Here is a 24,381-nt window from a genome sequence, read left to right as displayed (position 1 = left end):
GTGGATGCGGGTTAGTGTTCAGTAGAATGAGTGGAATAAACACAAAGAGTCAGTGTGGGTTTATGACAGACATGCAGATGGGTAACACGAGGACAGGATGGCAGCTGGAAGCGAGATCAGTGCAGCTCTGGTTGTGATGCTGTCAGATGTGGAAGTCACTCAACTGCCTGCTCCGCTCACATCAACTCTGCTCTTAACGCTCGTATACATTAACAAAGCCTCGTCTGATGAGCTGCAGCACCCGGCGGACAAAGAGAGGATCGAAGCCGCTGTTTGGTACGAGCTCAGGTTGTGCCCGTGAGGAAACCTCGCATGTTTCGGGAAAGGAAGGCGGGAGTGGAGGAATGACACAGGGGGAGGAGAGATTAGACTGTCCCTTTAGTGCAGGTGAGTCTGACGAGAGCAGGACGACGAGAGGTCAAGAGACGAGAGAGTGTAGATAAGGAAAGAGGCGAGATAACGACGGCATATCAGAGGGAAATGGAGAATAAATTAGAGAAGATTAAAAGGACATATAACGGAGAATAAAGCATCAGAGTAGAAGGAGAACTGGAGGAGAACATGGGAGGACAAAGAGGAACCCGCCCTGTGGTGTGCACGGTTCCAGTAAAGTCAGACAGGCTGAAGGGCACGTCAGACGGGCTGAAGGGCCCGGTTTAGGACACACAGCTGCAAGGTAAGCAAGGCTTCCTCCAGCTGGAGGTGTGACATTAGGAGGACAAGGGGATAGATGCTGTGATCACCAAAAACACTCTCTCTCTCTCACTCTCACACACACACACACACACACACATTTCAGGGTTCCCACAGTGGCCCTGATGAAGAATTCAATGAGGTTTTTCTTCATGAGCATAATTGGGTCAAAGTGTCTCTGGGACCTATAAAATGAGTTATGTTTGTTGTGAGCACAGTGAGGTTTAGTCCAGCTGGTTCAGGTGCAGTTTGTATGTTACAGTATTAATGGATCTACACGACAGGAAAAACAGCATTGGTGCTGGATGAGGAATCATTATTGGTAAATAGCCTCAAGTCGTTACAATGTTGATACCGTTTGCTGGACAGATTTGGTACAAAACTAACAATGTTTGGCCGCTCAAGAATTGATATAAATGATTAAAAATCCCTACAAACTCATATTACTACACCAAGACCTTGATGAACACCGTAGAGTATGTTACGCTGTGACTTGGTACCATCTAAATGTTAATAAACTTTTCCGCAATAACCGTCGCACAAACATGAGACAACGTGGAATATTGACGAGCAAACGTTTTGGGATCTTTTAAAATCCAGACTTTTGCCAAATCATCAACAATAAAATCACACTTATCGATGTGCAAAGAACGAGACGATGAGGTTCGTTTGAAACTCGTCTGACTTCTCGTGTTTTTATTGATCATTGGTTAGTTTATTATTACCAATTGGAATGATGTGCAAGAATAAAACCTGACTCATCTTTTAAATAAATCTAATTGATGCCAATATCAAATCAATATCTAATTTCTATGCCGTTCCCAGAGTTGACCGAACCCAAAACCAGTGGGAACCCTCAAAAACAGCTTGGTGGATCAGAGTGAGGAGGCTCAAAGATGTAGGATTGCCAGTGACTACAAAAAGCCAGGGTGGGAGTGGGGAGTGGGGGGTGGGGGGGGGGTGTTAGGTCCTTGCCAGTGGCGACCGTATAGCTTCTGGTTGCCATGGATAAACTTACTGGCAGGTGAGCTTTGAGGTGAGGGCAGAAGTGGGGGCATCTCCTCTGTAGCGCTGCTCTGACTCAGCATCGAACTGTCCGCTAGAATACACACACAAAACGTAGCCAGACACACAATAAAATACATTCATATACACACACACACGCCACAGGTGGACAGTCAAGAGTGTTGCATCTCCGCACACCTGCCAGTCACTACAGTCAAATACACACACTTTACTAGATGGGAGAGAGAACGAGTGAGTGGGTAAGAACATGAGAAGGAGACTAAAACACTCGACTACGCTTCCTACCTTTCATCTCCTCCTCGTCGTTGGTGGTGTTGCTCTCCGTTGATCCCTGAGTGCAGAGAGACGGAGAGAAAAGATACTGAAATTAAACACGGCCGGCTCTGGAGCTCCACCAGTCCTGAGACGCTCTGGCTTTCACACGGACACACATCTCACCTTGACTCCGTCAGGAGGGTTGTGCACCACTGTGCTCTGAGACTCCTGCGATGCAGAACATGAGTTAATCCAACACATCGGAACCCCGAACCGGTGCTTCTCAACTGGATTCAAACTGGGACCCAAGCCTCAGCCACGGGGTCAGGACCCAACACTACAGCTCAGTCATAGGAGTGGGTTAGTCCGAGGACTGGTGCGACGATTCAATATTACCATTTAGGGCTGCAACTAATGATTACTGTCATTATCGATTAATAAACTTAAATATTCACTGAATCAGTAAAATCATTTTAACATAGTTTGGTCTATATCATGTCATAAAATGGCCAAAAGGTATTAAAGTTTATCATCATAGAAGAATAAGAATATCACAATTAAAAAAAAAAATTTTTTTTAAAAAAAAGCTGGAACCGGCGAATTTTTGGCCATTTTGTTAAAAAAATAAAAAAAGCATCCACAATCTATTGATTCATTGATCGTTGCAGATTAATTTCCTGTTGATCGACTTATTGACTTTAATTGGAATCCTTCTGTGATGATATCACACGGGGCTTCTTAAGCTTAATTGATTAAATTATGTAGAAAAATGTAATTAAAGCCGAGTCAGTTTTATCTAGCGCTGCAGCCAACACTTATTATAATCACGGATTTGTCTGCCAATCTGTTTCATGATTTAAATGACCTCTTTGGTCTACAAAATGTCACAGTCTCTCGCAATCACATCTCTTGTTTTATCCGACTGGCAGATATTATTTTAAAGATTAGACAAACGCATGATTTCAGTCACATGACCTTCTTTGGGGTCCTGCACCACCAGTTGAGAAGCACTACCTGACCTGACAGTGTATTAAGTATCCATACTGGTACAATATGTAATATGCAATGCATGCTATCAAAGCATCCTAAAATGACAACATGCTAGTACTGGACGAGGGCTCGATGAAAGAAGTTTGGCGGTACAGTAAGGATGCCGGGATGGTAATGGCGGCGAGGTAAACAGGTTGGATGTTAGGATGGACGGTTGCGCGGCGGTGTTGACGTTAGTGGGAAGGTTAAGGGATAGCCGGTTCAGCACGAGTGAATAAACCAGGACAAACCAGGACAGTTCTCTGTGCTGCCACTTCAGAGGCATATAATCACATAAACTTCATGCGCCTTAGGAATCTAGAAAAAGAGTGCACATGTGCAGCCCGAGATTCAAAGTAATGACGAGCATTTTTAATCATTTCCAAAAAGTTTAATATATATTTGTACAATTCAGGAACACATGTGCACCTGGGGGGGGGGGGGGTAACATGGTCAGAGGGGTACTGCCGGCTCAGGGGATGTTACGGCGCAACAACTCCTGTGTGGTAGATGAAGGATGCCAAGCAGCGACTATGACGATGGAGGGTGAGGCACGACGGGCTACTAAGCAACACAGCAACAGGAACCAACACTGCGGCGGCCTACTGTACCATCTGGGCGTTGGTTGCCATGTTGGTGTCTTTCAGGGCATTGATGGCGCTCACTATACTGTTCTTACTGTTGTTGGTAGAAGGCTGGGACGAGAACGCAAACACTCAGAGTGAACACATACGTTACACACACACGTTACACACGCACACACGTAGAAGCATTAGAATTCGGCGCCTTTTAGTGAATGGGGCTAATGTTGGTGGAGGCTCCTAGGCTGCTGAGAGCTAACAGGGTAAATGAGAGGGTGAGTGCCACAGAATGGCCTCTAGATCATCCTTTTAACTGCCTCACTAACTCTCTATGCCTCTGCCACTTAACTGCACAGAGAGACCCCTGGGGCGGGGGAGAAAGAGAGGGAGGCAGGAGGGAGGAGAGGGGAGAGGGGAGGGAGACGCTTAATGGCAGCAGAGAATGACGGAGACTGCTCGGAAAAGAGAGAAGCAGCAAACCTCTGACTAAGACTAAAGGTGAATGAATAAAACCACCATTAGAAAAAGGTAACTGATGAATATACACAAGATTGTGACTGAAATTGGAGAAAATAATAACAGTTAAACAGAGTTTCTCAAACTTGGATGAGATGACAGGAATACTGGGATCTAAAAACAGGCCAGAGGAAGGTTGAGAAACCCTGCGGTGTAGCATAATCCCCTACAGAAATACATGGGACATTTAAGGCAAAAACCCCAAAACTTCTTATTAAAACTGACAAAAACAATTAGTGTATGAAAAAGATATTCCTCAACATAATACTAGGAAGACAATGTGAGCTTGAGACAAAAGAACAGAAGGGGGGGGCAGCTAATCAAGGAGAGACCGCCGGACATAATAAAGAAGAAGAAAAGAGGGCCGACGTGTCCTTACCTTAGCAGAATCTGACTTCTTGTTGAGTAAACTTTTGCATGCTGTAAAAAAGAAAAGAAAGAGGATAGAATGGAAGAGAAATGGTTTACTGTTGGCGACAGCACCGGTGCCAATCCACACAGCTCTTTTTACAGCTTTAATAGAAATCTGCAACTTCAGCAAAAACCTGGATCTACAATTTGTCACATCTATGACACCCCAATAGCAGAGCTTTTAAAGCAGAGTACGTCTAGATGCTCCCAAAGAATAACATGCATTTAATAGATTTCTTGGGCATTTTTTTCCTCTCTTGGCTCTACACTCTGCCAAACCCATTCTCATCATAATCCATTCATTGCCATCTGGGGGGAAAAGAGAGAGAGTAACCCGAGAGCAAAGTAAACTTCCTAAATCCATTTCCTGTCTGTAAGACCCCAGTAGATCTCAAAAGAGAGTGATGGTCAGACTCAAACTGCCACCAGGATCGACGGCGATGAGCTGGGTTAATGTAAATCATTGATTTCCTTTAAAGGGCCCCGGTCCTCTCAGTCTAAAGCTCTCAACTGTCGGTCGCTTCCGTTTCTCTAATTTTTCTACCGACACACACACACACACTCCAAAAATCTTATCTTGTGTTTCTTACCTTCCAAAAAGAAATGGAAGAGGGAAAGACGGGGGGAGAGAGGGGGGAGGGGTTGAAAGAGAGTTCTTAGTATTTCAATACAAGAGAGGAGATACGGGGCACAGCATTTACAAACAATATCAAGTGACAACCCGTGCTCTTTAATCTGGGCTGTTGCGTCGATACTTCTATCTTGGCCTGGTCATGCGGCATTCATAAAAAAAACATCATTCCTTTACCAGGTAAAAGAGACTATTGTTCAGGGGCGCAAACATCCGCTGTCAGGGATTCCGTCACAATTACCACCCTGATGGTAATTGTGACGGAAAAAGCATGGGAACACCACTTTCACACGCTCTCTTAAATCCGCCCTTCACTTCCTCCTCCAGAGAATGGTCACCAACTTCACGTGACATGACGGGTAAAGGCCAAGATGACCCTCAGTGGGAGGGGTGCACCACAGGTAAGGACGGATTAGAGAGCATCTGAAGTTTTATCTCCCCCGAGCACATTTTACGAGTTATAACCACACATGCAAGGCTCACTAGAAACCTACAGAAATGCACATTTCCTGTCACGTATTTTTACTGGAATGTCATTTTAAAAAAGGGAACGTCGTGAGCAAACTGCCACGCCTGGTTTCAGGCATACTCTACAGAGATGTGCAAGAAAGCAGATACAGTAAAAAAATAAATAAATAAATAAAATATATAGAATGACAAAAAGAAAAATGACTGTAAAGAATCATCAGAGGACCAAAAAACGACGTGTTGGACGATTAAACAGGAGGAGAGCTGAGGAGTCCAATCTGGAACGATGACGTCACACATGAGATTCACGGAAACTTACGAAGCGGTCACCGTGGTCCCGTCCCTGTGAGGAAGCCCCGCGTTCGGAGGACTCTAGCCGACAATCAAACCACCACAGACACCCCGATTCTCAGCGCATCACATCACACATACCAGCACGGATTCATCTCCCCTTTCAGCTTAATCCTACCTAAGCACAGGTCCTGGTTACCTATGGCGAGATTAATGTACACTGTAGAGCAAAGAAGATTTTCACGTCTGGAGAAAAGGGTGACAGGAAATCCAGTCTGCTCCACAGTGTCTGTTTCTAAAGTATCCATGGAGCCACCATCGGAATCGCCGACCTTCACCACCCAGCAGATTGAGAGCCGAGACTGATTTTAGTACTTTCAAAACTAAAAGGAAACCATCCTTCTGTTCGTGGAGAATTAAGAGAATACATCACATTGAGGCTTTTTTTGAAAGTACTAAAAACAGTCCTCAGGAGGGGGGAGATGAGACTTGGGGTGCCTTTTACCTCACGGTATCCATCAGGGAGGCTGCACAATGGTGATGGTTTCAACAGTTGGCTCCGGTAGCAGCAGCATAGGCAGTACCCCCCCCATCCTCCACCTCAAGCCTAAACATCTCCCCCAGCTTCTCAACATCCGCCCCTTCCCTCCCCTCCCCACCAGACCCAGGTTCGACAATGGCAGCACGCCAACCCAGCTCTTGCCGGCCCCCTGCTGTGTCAGTTCCCTGCCCCAGAAATACATGCCCCTCCTCATCCCCTGCCCCAGCCCGCCCTGTGCTCGGGGGAGAGCACAGAGGCGTACGGGGTCAGCTGGAAGTCAGGATGGAGCTTGCTAGATGTGATTACCGTATTTTCCGCACTATAAGGCGCACTTAAAAGCCTTTAATTTTCTCAAAAAACGACAGTGCGCCTTGTAATCCGGAGCGCCTTATATATGGATCAATTGGTTAATTGGTTGATCCATACTGGTTGTACACGGCACTCTGTCAAAATGTTTCAGTACGACTGGTAAACTACAAAGCCGCACCGCGGTAAACACCGGTACTGTGCTTACTCCTAGTCCAACACCACTTGTGTGTATAAAGACCCCAAAATGGCACCTTTCAAGAGACACACTTACGACGCTATTCTATTCTATGCGCCTTATAATCCGGTGCGCCCTATATATAAAAACAGTTCTAAAATTGGCCATTCATTGAAGGTGCGCCTTATAATCCGGTGCGCTTTATATATAAAAACAGTTCTAAAATTGGCCATTCATTGAAGGTGCGCCTTATAATCCGGTGCGCTTTATAGTGCGGAAAATACGGTACATAACTAATTTGGGAGATGAAATGGGCGTTACAAGGTGGAGGCTGAGTGGTGGTGAGGTGTGAATGTAAAAAGCACTTTGGAGTGCAGGTTGAACTGAATCGATTAGCATTAAGTGATGCTGATGTGCATGATTGTGTGTATAAAATGTGATATCTTTGCACAACAGCAAAGACGACCGAATCTATATGACCCTAAATGAGCAAAAATGTGTGTGAGTATGCATGCGTGTGTGTGAATATCAATGAAGATGCTGCATGCAGGAGTCTGTGGGTGATAATGGGGTCCCGCCCCGTCCTATGAACCAAAGAAGTGAGCTGTGTGTGGAGAGGAATTGGATGGGCGTGTCTCTGGGACGTACCTTCCTGAGCCAGTGAGGCCGTGGAGGAGGCGGCAGCAGCAGAGTTGGTATGCTGCCGGCCCACTATTGGACAGAAATGCTACAGTTGGGAGGAGCTATACAAATTAAGGCAGCTCGATCTCACGCTGTTCAAATCGTGGGCCTAGAAGGCTACAGGGTGTGCTGGCTGCAGCCCAGACGCATCACAAGGTTTGATAGAAAAAGGGCTGAAGCAAAGACGTGCACCCCTGTGGTTTTCTAGGCCCAGGGTTGAAACCATTAGCCATCGACTGGCCAATTGCTTAGAGGATGAGAACAAAGCTTCAACGAAAACAAGTCACTCTCAGCAGACTTGAGATACAAACACAGAATCTTAGCAGTCTCCTTCCCCCCCAACATAATCTCTAAAACGTCTAGGCTTCAATCTCAAACATGCAAAAGCTCCACAGGCAGCAGAGAAAAGAGACAGACACACACACACACACACACACACACACACACACATACACACACAGGGAGAGAACATTAGCATGAACATAACTGGCGCCCACATATTATCTGGTACATGAAATAATATCACACATTAGCCTGCTCACATATATCAGGATGAAATGCACTCATCATTACCAATACATTGTTTCTACCATGATTTCAAGGAACTTTAAAATCCATTTTAATGTTGTAAGCAAGTAAACTCCTTTGCATACACAAAAACGTATTGTTATTTTGAGGATGGATGAGTGGGTGAGTGTGTGTGTGTGTGGTGAGGGGGTTAAAAGAGGTGCAGAGGACTCTATCCATTCTCCTTCCGCCTCTCCCTCCGCATGTGCTACGTGGGAGGCTGAGGGCGAAGGGCACACCCACCTGAGAAGTTTCTGGACACCAGCATGGTGGTGAGAATGGCTCCCTAGAGGAGGAGAGAAGGAGGAGAGGAAGGAGGTATAATGAGTGCAAGGAGTTGTTGTATTTAACAGGATTTCAGCTTTTCTTCACTGCTCCGTCTTCATCTCTAATGGGACGGTAATATTTTAATCTCAGCAGCATCTTCATCACAGTGCAGCGGAGTCTTTTCTGTTTGTTCTGTCAAACAGCATCTAACTGTCAAAACACATTCTGATGTATTGTGTTATTGGTGAGATGCTTCGTTAACTGCGAGTCTTCACGCCTCCTAAGTTCCATTTGTTTCTTGTATGCAAACAGATTTGATAAATGAGTTTGCATGTACGGCTGTGAATGCAAACTACTAGAGTCGGGTATCGTTTCAATACTGAAACAGTTTCTGTACCCGAGCCGAAGCAATAGTTCACATTGGGAAGTTATTTTTCATTTGACATAAAAAGCTGAGACTGTTTAATCAAAGTTTAAGATGAGCACCTTGAGTTTTCGACGAGCGTTGAACTTGCGGAGGCATTCGACAGTTTCCTGTCTGTGCATCATGGATGCCACTGTAGAACGGTGCTGCAGGAGGGAAACAACAAACAATTACACACGTGAACTCTGTGTTTGTGTGGATCTGTTATTTGAAGGTTAAACTACAGTAATTATCTAAATCTCTCTGGTGTTTTCTGTGAATACTTACGCAGATCCAAGGGTGCTTGAGGGCCTGTTCGGCGGTGATCCTCTTGGCTGGGTTAATGGTCAACATCTGGTTGATCAGGTTTTTTGCCTCTGGAGTCACCGTGTCCCACTCAGGGGACGGGAACTGGGAAAAATGAATAAAGTAGGTGCGACAGTTGGAAAGGAAAGAAGGGGGATTGGAGACGATACATGTTTCCTGAAGGACTTGTTGGGAGTCCACAACATCTGGGCGTCAAGTCTCGAGTGTATTTGTCAAAATTAGGCAGATATGAAAACAAAACTAGTTGTTTTTGAATCAACAGGACTGTTGCAGTTCTTTAAACCATGTTCTTAATAAAGAGTAAACTCTCGACAAACAGGACGTGTGAAACCTCCCCAGTCTCTCTGGAAACTGCAATGTGACTGAGAAAGGAGGACACCCCCTCTCTGGTTCTCCGTCTCTCTCACACAGTCTCACACACACACACACACACACACACACCTCTCTCTGCAATGCGTCAGGGAGGCCCTGATAGGATCAATAGCTCTGGACCAGCTCTCAATTGAACACTATTAAACATTCAAAAACTGCTTAGCAAAGCCCTGCACTGCACCCTTCACAAGTATACACCAAACACACACTTACATCGTATGCCCCAGCTTTGATCTGCTGATAGAGTTTGTGTTGATCCTCATCCCAGAATGGAGGATATCCCACTAACAAGATATAGAGAATAACACCTGACAGAAAACAAAGAGAAAAAGACATCATGGCACAAAATGCATGCAGCAAAAAGTAACAATAATAAAATAGTGAATTTAACACAACATTCAGCTTGCAACAAGTTTATTTCCCAACACTCACCGCAAGCCCAAATGTCCACAGGCTTGCCGTAGGGGTCCTTCCTCAGGACTTCAGGGGAGAGATAGCCAGGGGTGCCCGCAAACCCTGCCCGCCGGAAAAACCAGAGGACACGATTAACCGATGCCTTTGTGCAGCTGTACGAGAACGGTTCAGATGAGAGACGCCTATTGGACTCCAACGCAAGATCAGATTATGACATCGTAGAGTCACAAGCGAATGCTCGTTAATCATCCCGGAGAGTTGGCCAAATGCCGGCAGCTCGGCTGTTAGCCAAGACACAATGGCCTGAGCATGAACTGGACGGTGTGTGTGTGTGTGTGTGTGTGTGAGCCTCTTAAGCAACGCTCACTCAAATATTCTTTGGCTTCCAAGTGGAGGTTTAGCTGCACAGATCTACTGTATGAAAGACTCGTATGTTTAAACATGAACTATCGAGGGCTAAACACCCAGATGGAATAACAGATCAGGTAATGGTCCAGCACATTTGATATGCATGTATGCATGTGTGTGTGTGTGTGTATGTGTGTGTCACTGTTTATGTTTTCTTACCAAACCAAGCCTGCTGGTCTCCTTGCACTTCAATAGCGAGGCCAAAGTCTGCCAGCTTCACTGCAGCTCCCTTCATCTTACTGGCCAACAACAGGTTCTCAGGCTGCGAGAGAGACAGAGACAGACACACACACACACACGGTGAAGCAGACTGTATGACAAGAGATCAAGACAGTGAGAGACGGATAGTGACAGGCGATCTTCAGCAAAGCTCTTTCTCGGAAATATTTATATTTGATGTATTCGACACAGCTCGTGTGGGGGTGGGCGGGGGGATAAAGGTGTGAGAAAGCGATGGAAAAGACGGAGGATGTGGAGAGAGGACGAGTGGTTGTGAATCTCCACAGACGCCCTTATATGGGCATGTGTTCGTAGCCATGGAAACCACTCGGGGAGTCATTTGGGCAGCGCTGCAGACTGCATGCTAAATGGAAAGTGTACTTAGCGAGTGGCGGCGTGTGTGTGGCAGTGTTCTAAATGGCCGTTGTTTGAGGCCGTAGGACATAAAGGGCCACAGTAAAAAGCCCACTCAGGATAAAAGGCCAACAAATCAGACGGGCAGCGCTCGAGGTAATAGTGTTATTCTCTCACACACACACACACACTGTCGTCCTTTCTACAAGGACTTTTATCACCTCCTTAAACCGGGCTAAGGAGAGGGAACTGGAGGTGGCACAGACGCTCTCCTCCTCTACTCTTTTCTGCACCGGAGCCTATCGGCAATTTTAGGACGACTCAAGCCCCGCCTCCCCCGCTGCTCCATGGGTGGAAGTGACATCACACGGGTTGTCCTGGCAACTCTGGAGGTTCATCTATGCCTTCGCCTCCTCTCTCATAATAGACCAACAGTACTACACAACAGTACACACTGTGTGTGTGTGTTTGAGTCCTTGTCTTTTCCTTGACATAGGTGTGAGAGACACTCCCCTCCACCGGACCGTGACTCAACATGAACATACATGCATGGATGGGTGTACGTGCACACACACACACACACACACACACACACACACACACACGCTAACAGATCTGAGAACAGATAAGAGGGTTAAAACCAGTCGATGTGAGAGAGAGAGACGCAGGGTGAAAAAAATAAAAGAGATAGAAGCAGAAATGCAGAGAGAGAGCGAGAGAGAGAGATGGAGCAACCGAGAGCCATCTGTGTGTTGCCATGGCCACAAGCAGTGGTGTGTGTGTGTGTGTGCGTGTGGTTGTCACGGCAACGGGGCAGCCACTCACCTTGAGGTCTCTGTGCACAATATCGTGCTGGTGGATATGATTGACACTCTCCAAGATCTGACTAATGCAATGACTACGAGAGGGAGGGAGAGAGAGAGAGACGCGTCAGTTGATGCCTTTCATTAAACAACGTCACATTTACTGCAATAAAACTGGGGGGGGGGGGGGGGGGGGGGGCATGACGTCATTCTTTTCCACTACAGGATAAATGACATGAAACTAGAAATGTACATTTTTAAAAGGGTTGTAAAGGTAAGAAGGCTTGAATACTGTCAGGGATGTGACGAGGGACTGCATTAAAACTATATATATATATATATATATATATATATATATATATATATATATATATCTTACTTCTTTTAGAACTATTGAATGTCTCAAATCAACTTTCTTTAATGATTATAACTCGTCAGTTGCAGCAATCGGGAGAGTAAAGTATATTGAAGCATCTTAAGTTAAATTAAAAACATTTATTTTTATCTAACGCTCTGGAGCTATCTGAAATGTGTGGATCATGGAAACGCCTCACAGCTCCCTGAATGTGAGGTTTTGCTGATTTCCTGGTTTTAAATAATTGTAAAATGAATATCTTTGGGTTTTATATGTTGGTCTGGCAACAAAACAATAATAAAAAAAAAAAAGCATAATGACATCGTCACTGCGGGCTTTTAGGAGATCGTGACGAGCATCGTTTGCAGTTTTCGGACATTTTATCGACCAGACAATAAAAATAATTTGTGGATTAATCAATAATGAAAATAATTATTTTAACTAAAACTAACCTCCGTTACATTCTAAGACAGTAGAGGTTCAACTCAAGTCGCATTACAAACATTTACTTAAGACATAATCCAGACAGTTCAAACAATCAATACTAAGAAACGCGTGTGAGCGGCCTTACACGGTCAATACGCTTCTATCCCGCTAGCAATTTTAATAATGGGGGCATTAATTCAGCTGCTACTAAAACCATCATTTCTAAATACTGGCTGGTGAGTGCGTCTTTACACCGGCCTGGTGAGTGTGTTGGCTCATGATGGGTCTGGTTAAAGCCACTACCTGACCACCTCAACACTGGTGTCAGGATCCAAGGAGAGAAAGCTTAAATGATAAGATGTATAAATGATGATGAGAATAAATCTATATTGCTTCAGTATTACTTCAATGTAGAGGCAGGAAGAAGAGCGATGCATGTGGCGGAGGAGAGACAAGTATGTTTTTGCACTTGTTGACCGGGGGTGGGGGGGGGGGTGCATTTTGCTGACAAGAATACAAGTGAACCACTTACACCATTATCGTCATTAACTATATGCAGCAGAGTGCATGTGTGTGTATGAAGTGCTTACCTGGCATCAGCCTCACTGTAGTACTCTCTGGCTACAATGTCTTCAAAAAGCTCTCCTCCTGTCACCCTGGAAAAGGGAGGGAAAGGAAGAAGGAGCAAAGAAAAGGGGGAGGAAAACAAGACAAAAAGACAAAGAGGAGAGAGATCTGTTAGCAGACACAAAGCAACCGCAGCTGCAGCCACGGATTAAAATGTCACCGCGTGTGTGTTCAGAATATACTCACAGGTCAAAGACGAGGTAATGAAAGCCTTCCTCTGAAATGCTGTCATGGAGTCTCACTGCAACAGAGAGGGTGGGCAGTGAGAGACGGGTATAGAGACAAGAGAAGAAGAACTGCTGCAGTGTTTTGACTGTTTAACCGTCCCGTAAACTGAGGCTGCGACTAATTGCAAACATATTTGAAGCAAGAGATGGACCAAAGGAACGTCCACTATGTGACACATCGCTGTTTTATTTTTCACCGCAGTGATGTGACAGCGCATCTAGTGGTTAATTAAGTCCTATTTAATTAACCACTAGATTATGGAGAGCGCATCTCAATGTCAGGAATGCATTTTCTTTAATAATTCCCCGATTGATCTCGTCGACCAATATTCCTGTAGCCAACCGTTGAGCTACTGCGATGGTCGCTTGTGATCTGGCTCAACATGAGTGATAATGTGTAGAAGGTTTGATGTTCTTCAAACTGTAGTAACAAGTCAAACGCACAACTTCATCACAAGCTTATTATAGCGGGTTCTTCTTCTACCCGTCCTTGTGCTGACACTGGCACACCTATTTATTTAGATATTCATTTTGCCATTACTTGATAGCGAGAGAGCTGGAGGGCGGTGAGGCAGAGAGGAGAAACTGCTGCTGTGTTTGACGGTTAAACTGTGGCTATGAGACCACATAGCGGAGGGAGCTAACAGCAAACATGTCAGCCGCTGGGACGTTTTTACTACCGAGCATCTGTCATGTTGACATTATTTTCAGTGGACACGAAAGCTCATGTTAACAGTTGCTGAGGAGTTGATCAAAGACATAGATTTAGGTTGTGTACGTCCCTTTACAGGACACTGTATAGTTATGCCTTTGTGGCGTTTTTTTTGGGCTCTGGAACAAGAAGATCACGTCCATATTCCTAATTTCCTTATTCAAACCTCTGGTTGTCTACCAGGGAAATAGCCATCAAAGAGCACAACACAAGGCCTGTGGGAATAACTGAACATTGCAGATGTGTGCAGCGATTAAGAGGCGAGTAGGAAATGTTTAGAAAAGAAAGAAAGTCGATTAAATAAAAACATAAGTGCTTATTACCAGAAATTTTTCTTGATTACGGGAGATAAGTGAGTGTTTGGTCGAGAGCGATTACGGTAACGAGCTCATATTACCACGATACTGCCGTTATGCGGTAACCATCCCGGCCCAACCGTCAATGCAACAGAGCAGCAGCAGAATGACGAAGCAGGACGGAGGCTTCAAAGAACGGGCCTGAGGTTCAGTGACGAGGAGCCACAGTTATCCTTATGTAAAATGAATATCAGTTGTATAATAAGATGAAGTAGGATGGCCCTGCAGCAAGAAACAAGACCGACTGCTCTTTCCTCCTCCTCCCATCTTCTCGCTCTCCCTCCATCTGTCTCCTACTCCTCCTGCCTTCGTCTCTCCATCTGTCTCTTTTTTTTGTGCCCTCTTTTCTCTAAAGTTTGAACGCAGACAATGCCAGAATATGTCAAAACGAGGAGAAAAGGGCAGGAGGGGGAGGGGGGGAGAGAGAGATAGAGAGAGAGAGGGGAAGGGAACAAGGAAAAGTAGGCAAGGGGGCGAACGAGTGCCTGTGGGGGGGCCCCCCCCGACAGGAAACTAGGACACGAGAGAAATAAGGGAATAAGGAGTGAAGCGGGAAAGGCGTCACTGACTGTCATAGAAAGCAGAGACACAGAAAGCGTCTCCTCAGAGGAAGATAACCTGCAGTCACCTCGCTCAGACAGGGTTTTCACTCATTGTGCGTTTAAAATAAAAAAGGCAGCGCTGGTTAACCCTTCGTTTCTGTTGCCGTGACAACTGCACAACCGATTTGCACAAGACTCATAAAAAGATGATAACCGCCGGTAGCGGCGCTGAGCGGTTAGCATCTTGATATGTCGATGCAAAGTAGAAACGTTTTGGAGTCAAAACACAGCGATGTCAGCCGTCGCTTCTACGGTACGACGGACGCACACGTCGTCTCTAAACGATGATGTTTTTAGATTTAATGACTTGATAAATGGAAGTAAAACGTATAACCACACGCTGTTAATTAGTCAGTAAATAACATGTGAAATCCTGGTCAGTTAGATCTTTTTAAACAAGATATTTTATTCAGTCTTTTTCTGCGTAGACTACCTCGTGTCTTATTAAATACTCCCATCTGTGGTTCTGATATTGCGACACGCGACTGGTTTGTAATTAACTCATCGGCCTCTTTCATCTGAACGCGCTCACATCTGGATAGAAAACAGAGTTAACAGTCGATAACAAACTTCAATGATACCAGAGAGCCGGACTTACTTCGTGACACAAGCTTCTGGTTATTTTTATGCCAGTTTACATGATTATATAATTCAAGCTTCTGAACAGTTTCCCCATATCATGCTCCATGTAAGCACCACGTAGAACATGAAATCCTGCAGCTTATTTCTTATCTGATTTAAGCACTCTGTTACTCAACTTATAGAAACACCTGCAAAGCAATTATCTCCTAAGAGAATACCAGAAACCCACCAGCTTGCACGCTCAACATATACATTTTGATTAACAATATTTGGGGGAAACAGCACAGCATTATCAGAGAAAGTTATGCTGCACCCCGGTGAAGAATCGTACCCTGTGAGCATGAGCAACGACGCGTCACACATCAGGTCACGTGCACAGAAACTCACCGATGTTGGGGTGCTTGAGCAGACGACAGATGCGAGCCTCTCTCTCCAGCTTCTGGTGGTCTGAGGAGAGAAAAGCATAAAGCGAAGTTAAATCACAGAGCAGCGGGTTGTTTGTGAGTCGTGATCTGGTCAAACCGTCGCGTTCAGTAGCGGTTTTAAAAAGCACAATAATGAGACGATAAGTTTGTAGCAGTTGTGCTTTTAGTTTGTGGTGCTTAATATAAATGTTGGAAATGGCTACGAACACAGGAAGGGTGGGAGGAAGTTGGGGATATGACATCCCACAAACCTGCTTGAATGGAAACGGGGACATTATTATTACATAGTTAGGGTCTTAACCACGAGGCCACATTTGCACCAATTTAAGAAAATAGTAATGTTTGCTTTTTATTGGGGGCATCAGACGTGTTCCCATTCCCAACAATGTCTTTGAGTGAGAGAAGAAGCTCTACCTGTGACCCAGGGTCCACTTCTACTTCTCAGTATCGTCACCATACTGTAGAGTCGGTGGTCACTACACCTGATGCACAATGAGACCGAGACAGTTCCTGCTTGCCAATACTTGCTTATCGGCAACAAACTAAAATTTGACTCACTACAGAAATTTCCTTTGTAATAGTGATTTACTGGAGAGCATAAGTCACAAACACAAAGTCATTCAGTAAAGAGAAATACACGAATGCAAACATTTAAAAAAAGTTTGTGTCACAGATAAAGATTTGTTTCACGTTTTAGGCACAAACCTATTAGTGGAGCACTGAGCGGCTGCATTTGCCTCTGAAAGGTAACATGGTGCATTTAGTCAAAGCTCCACTGACCACACGTTTTATTTAAGGCTATCAAACCGTTTGTGAAAATGAACGAGCCTGTGTGAAGCAATTACAATGAGTGGACAGGTTTGCACATGTGTGTGTGTGCAAAGGGGTTAGTGTGAAGCCCAGCTATACAACACTGGAGTGTTGCCATTTCTGCTGTGAGAGGATGCGAGCAAGAACACACACCTCATGTGTAAACCAACATCCTTGTTTGAGGATTTTACTGAATCCTGTTGCAGTGTGTGTGTGCGCGTGTAAACATGCACGTGTTTGTACGAGACGTCTGCATGTCATCCACATGACTGTTAAAACGACTCCCTCCCATCGTTTTGGGAGCCATGCAGCTGAGGTCAGAGGTGACTTGGTGTAACTGCAGTGATGATCCAGTATGACTCAGTGTGTGTGTGTGTGTGTGTGTTACCACTGCGGCGAGGCCGACTCAACCCCACAGCTCTACAGCGATCACACCACACAGAGGCAGCCTCACTAAGATTTGCATTCATTTCCCCAGAGCAGCAACAGCCTCAGATAAAACTCACATGCTGCTGCTGAGCAACCATCCATCAACATATCTAACTGTTCATCTACAACACAGCATGTACAGGCACAATATAACAGCACATTGGTATTTAAAAAAAAAAAAAAAAAAAGCAGCGTCACTTTCTGCAACCCCTCTGCGTTGTCCTTCGCCCGACTTTCCTCCAACTTGTTGCTGACTTGGAATAGTTTTAAAGCTGCAGTCTAACGCGGTGCGACACTCTCCACGTCTACCGTCTGCAGGTATAGATTCCCCTCATCTGAGAGGAAGCGAGTGACTAAGGGAGAGACATGAACCTCCTTCCAATTACACCAGTGACGCAGGACTGAGAGACAGACGGAGAGAAGGAGGGAGGATCACATGGAACGTCCATTTGCTAGAGGAGGATCACAGCTCCTGTGTGTGTGTGTGTGTGTGTGTGTGTGTGTGTGTGTGTGTGTGTGTGTGTGTGGCCGTCTACCCTGGTGCAGTGTCACTGCAGCACTCACTAATTCATTCAATCTCCTTATTTGTTGGTGCGAGAGTGTGTGGTTGAAGAAGACAGGAAAGAGAGGGCTGGAGGGTAATTACTGGCACTTCCTGCTGCTCTCTAATTGGCCATCTGCTTTGCCACGGGGCGGGCCCACAGCCATCTTACATCGGCTGAGGAGGATGGAGAGGGCGCGCGCGCGCACACACACACGCACGCACGCACGCACACACACGCGTGCGCAAACCCAGCATTGAATATATACCAATAGCAGTGCAATAATCGGTTTTGTCACTTTAATATCTCGCGGTTGTTCATATGCAAGTTAAGGTAGCCATTAAACAAACCTGTTTATGCTGTTTTGCCAGTAAGTAGCTCACTTGCTACGGTAGCGTAGGACTGTGTATTGTTACAGATGACACTCTAGTTTCATTACATATACTAAATGACACATTGACAAATATATATATGTAACTGGCTAATTGGAGGAGTTTCCCCACACACACCTATCTGGCAGTGAGATATGTTAACATAGCAAAAGCATGTCTATATTATGTCGGCCTTTATCCGCCTCTTCGCACAAGCAACTTTTGTGGTCACTACCATCCAAAAACATGCGATCAGCTGACCACGACAGTTTTGGATCAATGGCTGCCTGATAATCGGACCGTTTCACTTCATTATTCAGCCCGACGTTGTGTGCATGTGAGCCATTTACAGTTAACAAAGAAGCTGCGGGAGCGGTGGCTAGGAGATTACATTGACTACTTTAAGTACGTTTTGCTGATAAGTGATGGAGCTTTTACAATCACCATCTATGTGGGTTCCTGTGCTTTAGATGAGGTCACACTACGAGGGGATCTCCCAGCGAGTCCGTAGCTCTGCTGTGTGTTGCCGTTAACATTAATGTAAGTCTGCTTAAATATCTGGTTAAGCTCTTAATATAGTAGTTACCGACTGGCCGATGTGTTGTGTTTACTGCCACTGTAGAGGAATAAATATCGCACATTCACGATGTTTCTCCACCCGCATTCAGAAGGCTTGCTACGGCTAACTGGGGCTACGGTCGGCCAGCGGTCTGCTGATTATACTTGACACACAAAAGTCTTGGTTAGTCCGCGGTTAGAGAGGTTTGGATGAACCAAACAGAACAATGGAAGCTCATTTTCAGCAGAAAAAGCAGTAAAAAAATAAATTAAAAAAAAGCAGAAAATATAGGTTTTGTTGGATATAATTCCCCTGCTGAATCCCAGAGGTTTGCTATTAATTAATGAGAGATTGTTGTTACAGGAACCAACTGGACTGAGGTGGAAATTTGGGACATTGCTGAGCATTCAATAATAATAGTAAAGTAACACAAATTAAATCATTTTCTCTGGGACAATAATGCGGCCGAACGATACTAAAAACACACGGAGGAAAGCTTTCAGGGTGGTGTGTTCCACTCCGACTGTGTTGCAGCAGACAATGCAGCAGCCGTCCACTTTTCAGTCACGTCACTCGTCAACAACAACAAAATAAAACAAAGCATTCCTTCTGCGCGATGGAACTTGCATCACACCATCGCAACACCCTGTGCGCTGCCATGTGACACTAATAAGATTAATAGAATTTCTAATAGACACCAATTTCTTGATTTAATCTCATGAGTTCTTTTGAGTGATTTCAATTTGCATCACATCTAATATATCCGTTTCTCTTCTCCGACTTAAATGTATTACGTTGGTTTTTTTGTGTAATTTTAGGGGCTGTATCTTGTACTTTGGCTCATTTTAATTAATTGCACTTACACACTACAAATGAGGTTTGCATTAAAGACCGTCGATTCTCTGGGGTGAGAATCAGGTTGATGTTTTTTGTGTGCGTGAGTATATTATGTAGCCTGCTACCCACTCGCATCCACCCCCACCTGCCTGTAGGCTGGACTACCCGACAGCCAACGGCCTACATCCATCCCTGACATCCTGGCCTCCTTCACTTCCTTCCTTCCTTCCTTCCTTTCACCCCTCCCCCCCACTCCTCAGATTACTGCAGTGTTTACTAGAGCTTGGAGAGACTTACCCACCAGGCCACGCGTGAGGTCACACTCGCCCCATCGGGCTAAAAACAACCCACTCAAATCCTACCAGGCAAGCAGCCTGCTCACGCACTGGCTGCCCGTGTGTGTGTGGACGTTGTGTTTTGTGTGCGTGTAGGCGCAAAGTTGCGTCAGCCATGCGGCCTTCCGCAATTCTCCTCTTAGCACAAAATCCTCTTGTCGTCTCCTTCGCTAACCCAGTCGCTCTCGATCTCATTCCACCTGGACTCCCGGGTGTGGAGTGTCACTGACCTCCTTGCAGGACTATATTGTTAAAAACCTCCTTCCTCTCCTGGCACACATGCACACAGACAGGCCTACATTGTGCTGCCGTGCCTCCGCGAAGAGCCAACCGTTTTCTGCTGAGCCCTTACTTTTCCTTGGTGGGACATTAATACCAGGAGCTGCCCTATGTGGACACTCGAAGGCAGGGACAGAACAATAAGGGTATTACAACACACTCACAGATGCCTCACAATACAGACATGCTCTATTAGTGCGACTCCTTGCTCTCTCCCTCACACACACACACGAATGCCATCAGACACAGACGACAACAACAACAGGGCAAACAGGGCGGCGCCTATGGAATCGTGGGGTCTTAGTGGTTGATGAGATACATTTAGCATAAGTGGATTAGCCTCGATACGAACCAATCCCCCGTTGCAGAGAGACAAGAGAAAGGCAATGAGTGACAGAAGCTAGTAGAGAGCGATAGGCACGGAGGTAGAGAGAGAGTGCAGGAAAGGAGAACAAAGGAAGCCAGGTGTCTGTGTGAATGTCAGGAAGGAGTGCAGGTCTAATGTGTCCGATACAAAAAAAAAAAGGAGAAAGCAATTAAGTAAGCCAGGGGGAGGTTCTGACACCGCCATGAGCTCACGTCATCATTACAACATGGCACGCCACACCAGGCATGTGCACGTGGGTGTGGATCTATTGCAGGCGCAGCAAACCAGCGCAACAAATAAAAATTCGGGGAGTGGACTGTGGAGCTACGTCAACGCACCAATAATTAACAAGACATCAGCTGAGAAACATCTTTCATATCCTGTCAGTTCTTATCGTTTCATCTCAGGCCCAGCCTCCATGTGCCCTTTCCACGGAGAGCGTCTTAGAAATTTGGATCAATTCATTGTACAGCAGTTGTCTAATGATACCACAGAGGAGCGATTGAGAGTTACTCAATACAGTGTTTATAAAGAGGGTCATTAAACCATCAAAAGGTTGCAGATAAGAACTCCCCACAGACACGAGGATTGAATAAAAGACTTCCTCTGCCATTGGAATGATGGGACTCGTGGTTTATGTGCATACGTTCCAATAAGGCCGGGCGATATGACGATATATACACGGGGAGACGAAAGGCGTGGATCAGTGGAGATTAGTTATCGCTTCAATATCTCTGGGAAGCCATGGCAGGCAAAGTTAAATTTAATGATCTGCATGATGCAATGCATCAAAAGGAGGCCAGTGTACGTGGGAGTATTACGGTTTACATTACAGATTACACACTGTCATTTCATACTGATAGTTTTACAGTAATTGACCTTAATTTGTGATTTAATACCTGTTCTTGTCTTTTAGCCGCTATGTGTGAGAGTCAGTTCCACTACACGTTTGCATTCACTTTGATATTTTTCCTGTTTGAGTGGGCAGTACTCTCAAGCCATGTGACACAGGTCACATGACCGCTTGAGGTTTTTTTAAATTTGAACACCTGACATCGTTACGCTTCATACCCTGATGAAGACTTGTTGAGTGGAAACACATTGGTGATCAATGCTTTAATAAAGGATAATTAACTTAAATTCAGAGCACCAACTAAAACCAAAGACTTCCTTTAAAGAGTAAACTGGACAGACGATATTTATTTGTACTTCACTAACTGCCCAATCCTTGAAGAGCACCTCATTCTTTTACTTTAAAATCACAGTTTCCTGACCTACTGCAGCACCCCTTTCACTGGATTAACCACAAAAAGACATCTCCACTTGTTGTTTTATCTATAAACTGTTTCTCCGGTATGAATACCAGTAATGACAGCTATCACAATATAAAAATGGCATCTACCATTTGAGCCTGACTTTCCAGTATTCACCACAAATAAGGCAAACATGTCAGAGTCAGAGTGAGTGTGTGCGTGGTGTTACCATACCTCTTGCAGACAGCTTCTTAGTGTTGATGATTTTTGCAGCATATTCCTGTCCTGATGACTTCTTTACACACCTACGCACCACTGAAAAAGCTCCCCTAAGAAGAAAGAACATAAACAGCCAAAAATCAGTTCCATTTCACATGCTTGCTTGCTTGCTCACACACACACACAGCATCCACTCATGTGCAGCAGTTAGCTTTTTGTGCATGCCAACAACCTTGGTCTCTCTCTCTCACACACACACACACACACACACTGAGTGTACAGTCATTACTATCGCAGCATCAGTGTGTAGAAGCTGAAAAGGTGGGCAACAATCAAGTAATTCAGCATCGATATAACAAGCTTGTCAAGCACAAGTGCTGATATCAGCTTAGGTCTTGGATTAGAAATGAATGGCCAAGTGCTTCTGCTAATCTTTGATCGGCACACCATACAACGTAACCTACAGCCCCAAAGGAAATTCAATTTGCAACAGCTAGCACAACGGGTAATAATGAATACATTCACGAGGTAACAACGTTCAGGTATAAACATGCTCCAGGAGAAAAGGAAGTGCACATTAAGACATTCTCTGAGGACTCTCATATTGACCTATTTTTCACCTGCTAGCTGCTGTGGTGATTGCTCAACTTTGAGCATCACAGAACAAGAATTATGCACCGTTTTCCATAGCGTCGTCTATCTCACAGCCTGGACTACCTGCAGTATCTGGCCCTACGCAGTTTTCTTGAAAGAGGAAGGCTGCCTTTGCACTCCTCCGGATGATATATACGGAGGGCTGCTACTTTCCGCTGCACTCTGCTCCGACCACTGCTCTTAGTTTCAATTATTCACCAGTAAATGAGGTGACAGAAGTACGAGGCAGTGCCTTGACGTTAATAACCTATGACGGAGCAAAAAAAAAAAAAAAAATGTATTAACAGACGGGTGCAGAAACACAAGCCGAGGTAAGTGGTCAGTCTGCAGAAGGAATCGGGGAGCGGTGCATCCACTGTGGAGGATGTGTAGGTGTGTGTGTGTGCCAGTGCAGTGGCTGTGCAATCAGTGCCATCGATTACTCAATTATTAGGCAGAGAGTGGAAATGGCAGCTGGAAATTAAGGCTGGTGTATCTTTATAGGACCAGGGCCGCTGGTTTGGGTACAACAGGAGGAAAAGAACAGAACAGATGCTGCTGATGATGAAACAGCTTTTCTTGCAGTCATCAAAATACCGAGAAATAACGTCACTGCCTCTTCCACAGTAAACATCAAACTGCCCTCAGTTTTAAAAGACCCACAACGACAATGCGCTTATTGATAACTTGATAATCGTGCCAGCTGGCGCGCGGATGGATGGTGTGGGCATTACTGTGCAAACATTACGCAGCGCAAGCCTGCACCGAATGACTTCCTCTTTACGTGATCCAGGGGTATACGTAACGTTGTTCAACATGGTTAACGTTACACAAATCATCTGCAGCTGCTAAAAGAGAGAGAGAGAGAGAGAGAGAGAGAGAGAGAGAGAGAGAGAGAGAGAAGAAAAAAAAAAAGTGGTCGGCCTAGTTAGCTCGCGACCACAGCCTCTGGTCTAATCGAGCCAGCACGGAGCTGTCAGACCCCTGGGCCGGTGAAATGTCACACGTCTCCGGCGTCTCCCGGGGCCCCGCTGGAGAGTCTAGCAGATCAGAAACTAGCCAACACGGAAGAGCTAACAGCTGTTAGTGCACCAAAAACCTCTGTGCGTATTCATCCCCCCCCGTTAGCGACTAAAAAAGACGCAGCGCGAGTGGGCTAAAACTCGGCTAGTTTATCAATATCAGCGTGGTAGCTGGTTGGCGCGCTGCTCTCTCCGTTACTGCGGGAGCAGCTAGCCTAGCCGATAGCATCGGGTATTTAGCATGTCTGCACCACGGCAGTAACAGCCTCCAGTTAACGCACAACTGACGGAGCTTTAAGGCACACAACGTGACTAACATGTCAGCTAGCTACCGCACTGCTAGCTTAAGCTAACCAGAAATAATGTGAGGCGAGGTTGCGGGGGTGGGGGACAAGACGACGAGACAAACACGATGCACACTGTGACGTTACGACTGCTGCTTACTTTCCGAGCTCCTCGTACAGCTGGTACTCGTCGGTAAACCGGGTGGAAGTACCGGTGGTTGCCATGGTTGAAAACCGTGAGTTTGGGGGAGCCCGAGCCTTGGGGTACGCTGGCTGGCTGGCTGGCTGGCTCTCTCTCTCTCTCTCTCGCTCGTACGTGGTCCGGGAGGAGGGTAGCCTAGCCTCCAACACTGGAGTACCTATCTGACAGGCAGGCAGAGCTGAAGAG

At 45.5% G+C, this 24,381-nt stretch overlaps 1 protein-coding gene across 6 annotated transcripts in view; it reads right to left on the bottom strand.

The window, feature by feature from the left end:
* Positions 1–24,381, bottom strand: part of LOC142952019 (calcium/calmodulin-dependent protein kinase type II subunit gamma-like) — a 30,381-nt gene extending 6,000 nt beyond the window's left edge. The window contains exons 1-18 of one of the 6 annotated variants that reach the window (XM_076093985.1): positions 24,154–24,381; positions 22,070–22,164; positions 16,016–16,075; positions 13,336–13,390; positions 13,113–13,178; positions 11,764–11,836; positions 10,525–10,627; positions 9,976–10,059; positions 9,757–9,851; positions 9,133–9,255; positions 8,928–9,011; positions 8,418–8,460; positions 7,575–7,637; positions 4,480–4,520; positions 3,615–3,698; positions 2,158–2,202; positions 2,005–2,050; positions 1,712–1,792 (exon numbers count right to left, since the gene is read on the bottom strand). In XM_076093985.1, coding sequence (XP_075950100.1) covers positions 1,712–1,792; positions 2,005–2,050; positions 2,158–2,202; positions 3,615–3,698; positions 4,480–4,520; positions 7,575–7,637; positions 8,418–8,460; positions 8,928–9,011; positions 9,133–9,255; positions 9,757–9,851; positions 9,976–10,059; positions 10,525–10,627; positions 11,764–11,836; positions 13,113–13,178; positions 13,336–13,390; positions 16,016–16,075; positions 22,070–22,164; positions 24,154–24,218 — 1,306 coding nt within the window. In that variant the 5' untranslated portion in view covers positions 24,219–24,381. The remainder of the gene's footprint in view (positions 1–1,711; positions 1,793–2,004; positions 2,051–2,157; positions 2,203–3,614; positions 3,699–4,479; positions 4,521–7,574; positions 7,638–8,417; positions 8,461–8,927; positions 9,012–9,132; positions 9,256–9,756; positions 9,852–9,975; positions 10,060–10,524; positions 10,628–11,763; positions 11,837–13,112; positions 13,179–13,335; positions 13,391–16,015; positions 16,076–22,069; positions 22,165–24,153) is intronic. The other 5 variants (XM_076093982.1, XM_076093988.1, XM_076093983.1 and 2 more) reach the window with 5 other exon arrangements.

The sequence above is a fragment of the Anarhichas minor genome, unplaced genomic scaffold (assembly GCF_050575085.1).
Source record: "Anarhichas minor isolate MPS153535 unplaced genomic scaffold, ASM5057508v1 ptg000017l, whole genome shotgun sequence".
Classification (NCBI taxonomy): domain Eukaryota; kingdom Metazoa; phylum Chordata; class Actinopteri; order Perciformes; family Anarhichadidae; genus Anarhichas; species Anarhichas minor.
This window is presented reverse-complemented; position numbering and strand designations above follow the sequence as displayed.